The sequence below is a fragment of the Phytophthora infestans genome, genomic scaffold (genome assembly GCF_000142945.1).
Source record: "Phytophthora infestans T30-4 supercont1.135 genomic scaffold, whole genome shotgun sequence".
In the NCBI taxonomy this organism is placed as follows: Eukaryota; Oomycota; class Peronosporomycetes; order Peronosporales; family Peronosporaceae; genus Phytophthora; species Phytophthora infestans.
In genome coordinates, this window is record NW_003303624.1 from 1 (window position 1) to 3,001 (window position 3,001).

A 3,001-nucleotide genomic window follows, 5' to 3' on the forward strand; every position below is an offset into this window, starting at 1 on the left:
TACTTGCAGTAACGATACCGCTGATGGAGACGACGCTACACAGACGGGAACGAGGTCAGGCACTGGTCAGGCACCGCAATACTTGTACAAACATACACTTCCAGTCAATTTTGGCAAATTGAATGCCATGTGCCTGACCAACACGACCAGCACGAAAGTCAGGCGTAGCTACATTACGTCGGAGGCAAAAGATCTGGAGCTTGTCATAGCGAGAAGATGCACAGCCGGTTCACTGCGGCGTACCGCCGTTGCAGTGGCCATTCACCACCGATAAATCGTGGTCACTGACCAGGTCAGACCACTTGACGTTACAGCCGGCAACTCCCTAAACGTACATGGCGTGCGTGTCTTGTCGGGTTACGCCTGACTTGAATTGAGTCTTTCGAACCACAGGCTAAGCTGAGGCTATAAATCAGGCGTAAGCTAAATAGTACATGTATGGCCAGCCTCGACTTACACAAGCCAACACACAACTTTGCCGCCGCAACCAGCCATTAGGTCATCCGAGTCTATAATTTGATTTCATATGCTTAAGCGCTGACAGTTGTGAACCCCTGCTTATTTGGACTCGTAAACATGGGTATAACAATAAATTGCAGTTCACCACGACGCTGCTTCGATCTACATGTGCCATTTGATGTCGGACAGGTATTCTTACACTTCAGACGCAACGAAGGCGAGCGACGCCATCACCAATGATTCGCCACCGGCCTCTATTTTAATACCTCGAAACGAGCTTGCGATATTATCCTTTCGTCATTGACATTGAAATTTTTCATGATGTCCAGCTTCGCTACGCCTGACTCGAAATGCCTATCCGACGAGTTTGGTCAGGCGAAATCTTACGCAAGTGCGATTGCGATTGTGGGACACAATCCAATCAAAGGTGTTGCTATCATTCATCAAACTACACTAGGCAGCAACCGTCGGTAGTCCTTTAGGAAAACCAACTAATTAAGTTAGTTAGTTACTAACAAACCATATTATGACCGTCGTCATGGAGTCACCGCGTTCCGCTCGAGGTTTATCGTACGCTATGTTGGAATCGCACTCGCTCGAAACGCGTGGCAAACTGGAACCGTCATACCAACACTTAAACAACCCGTGCATACTCAGCTGGAACAACCTCAGTTATGCCGTGGCCACCCCCAAGCCGACCGGCATCAAAACCATCTTGGACAATGTCAGTGGCCGATGCGCACCCGGAGAACTCACGGCCATCATGGGCCCGTCCGGATCAGGCAAAACTACACTGGTGGACTTACTGGCCGACCGTATTAGCTCCGGAGAAGTAACAGGCGACATCGAGCTCAACGGCGAGGCCCGCGTGGCCAAGACGTTCCGGGCAGTGACCAGCTACGTGGCCCAGGAGGACTCGCTGCTCGGCTCCTTCACCGTGCTGGAAACCATGCGCATGGCCGCCAAGCTCAGTCTTCCGAACAGCGTCACGTCCAAGCAGATCGAGGCACGCGTGGACGACGTGGGTGAGGCCATGGGTCTGGCCACGTGCCGTCACACCCTGGTAGGCGACATCTTCCGAAAGGGTCTTTCGGGCGGCCAGAAGCGCCGCCTCAGTATTGCCATCGAGTTGCTGTCGAACCCGAGCCTCTTGATCCTGGACGAGCCCACAAGTGGCCTGGATTCGAGTGCCACGCACAACGTCATGAAGTTCATCGTGAAGCTGTGTGCCGAGGGCAAAACCATTGTATGTACGATCCACCAGCCATCATCGCTGGTGTACGACATGTTTACGAACGTGGTGGTGCTGTCGGCTGGCCAGACTGTGTACTGCGGTCCTCGTCGTCTGATGATCCCGCACTTTGCGTCGGCCGGTCACGACTGCCCCACGTACATGAACCCGGCCGAGTACTTTATCAGTCTAGTGAACACGGACTTCGAGGACCACGCGAATGTGTCCAAACTGATGCAGTCTTACGCTCAGAGTGAGATCCGCAAGGAGCTGAGCGACCGCATCGAAAGTGACCGCAACACGTTACAGCATCTGCCGGACATCGAGCAGCCGTCGCCGTCCGCGATGCGTCAGTTCAGCGTTCTCATGTACCGCAACACGCTCAACAATATCCGCAACCCCGGAATCTACTGGATCCGGTTGTTCATGTACTTCTGCTTGAGTTTCATGGTCGGCACCATGTACTTGAGCACGAACGACGACTTGACCGAGGAGGATCTGGTGCCACTGCTGTTCTACGTCCAGGCGTTCCTGGTGTTCATGTCTGTGGCCGTCCTACCGTTCTTCATCGAACAGCGTGCAGTGTTCGCTCGTGAGCGTGCCAACAGCTCGTTGAGTGTGGTGAGTTATGTGTGCGCCAACTTCTTGGCTACACTACCGGGTATCTTCCTGATTGCAGCGATGTCGACGGCTCTAGTGGTGCTTCTGGCGGGTCTGAACGCGTTCGAGTATTTCCTATTGAACCTGTTCCTGTCACTGGTAGTGGCCGAGTCGATGATGCACCTGCCGTCCCGCACTATATTATCGGTATCGCGTTGGGTGCCGGCGTGTTCGGTATGTTCATGTTGTGTGAGGGTTTCATGGTTCCTCGTGACTCAATCCCGGACTACTGGATCTGGGGCTACTACCTGGCGTTCCACTCGTACTCGTTCGAGTCGTTCGTGTTCAAGCAGTTCGAGAACGAGACGTCGGACGCGGCAAAGGGAATTCTGACGAAATACGGCATGGAGGATGTGGACGTCTCGCGAGATATGATTATTTTGATCGTATATATCGTGGGATTCCAGGCCATTTTCGCGGTAATATTGTGGAAATTCCACACTGGTCGTCGTTAGTTTCGTAGCGCGTAGATTGAATTAGCGAGTACCACAATAGGACCGGTAAGAAAAAAACATTTTATTTAGGTTGGGAAAAAGAGTCTTGAAAGATGTAAATATCTATTTTTGAAAGGCGCTCACGGCTATTAACCCCTTAATTCCTTTATGTTGGATCTTCCAACATAAGGGGTGTATACCCTAATTCACTTCTGTT

The 3,001-nt window shown here is 52.1% G+C and overlaps 1 protein-coding gene across 1 annotated transcript in view; it reads left to right on the plus strand.

Annotated features, from left to right (window-relative positions):
* Positions 1-985: 985 nt before the first annotated feature.
* Positions 986-3,001, plus strand: part of PITG_19958 (ATP-binding Cassette (ABC) Superfamily) — a gene marked incomplete at both ends in the record, with an annotated part of 2,371 nt that continues 355 nt past the window's right edge. The window contains 2 exons of the mRNA XM_002895744.1: positions 986-2,311; positions 2,545-2,800. Coding sequence (XP_002895790.1) covers positions 986-2,311; positions 2,545-2,800 — 1,582 coding nt within the window. The remainder of the gene's footprint in view (positions 2,312-2,544; positions 2,801-3,001) is intronic.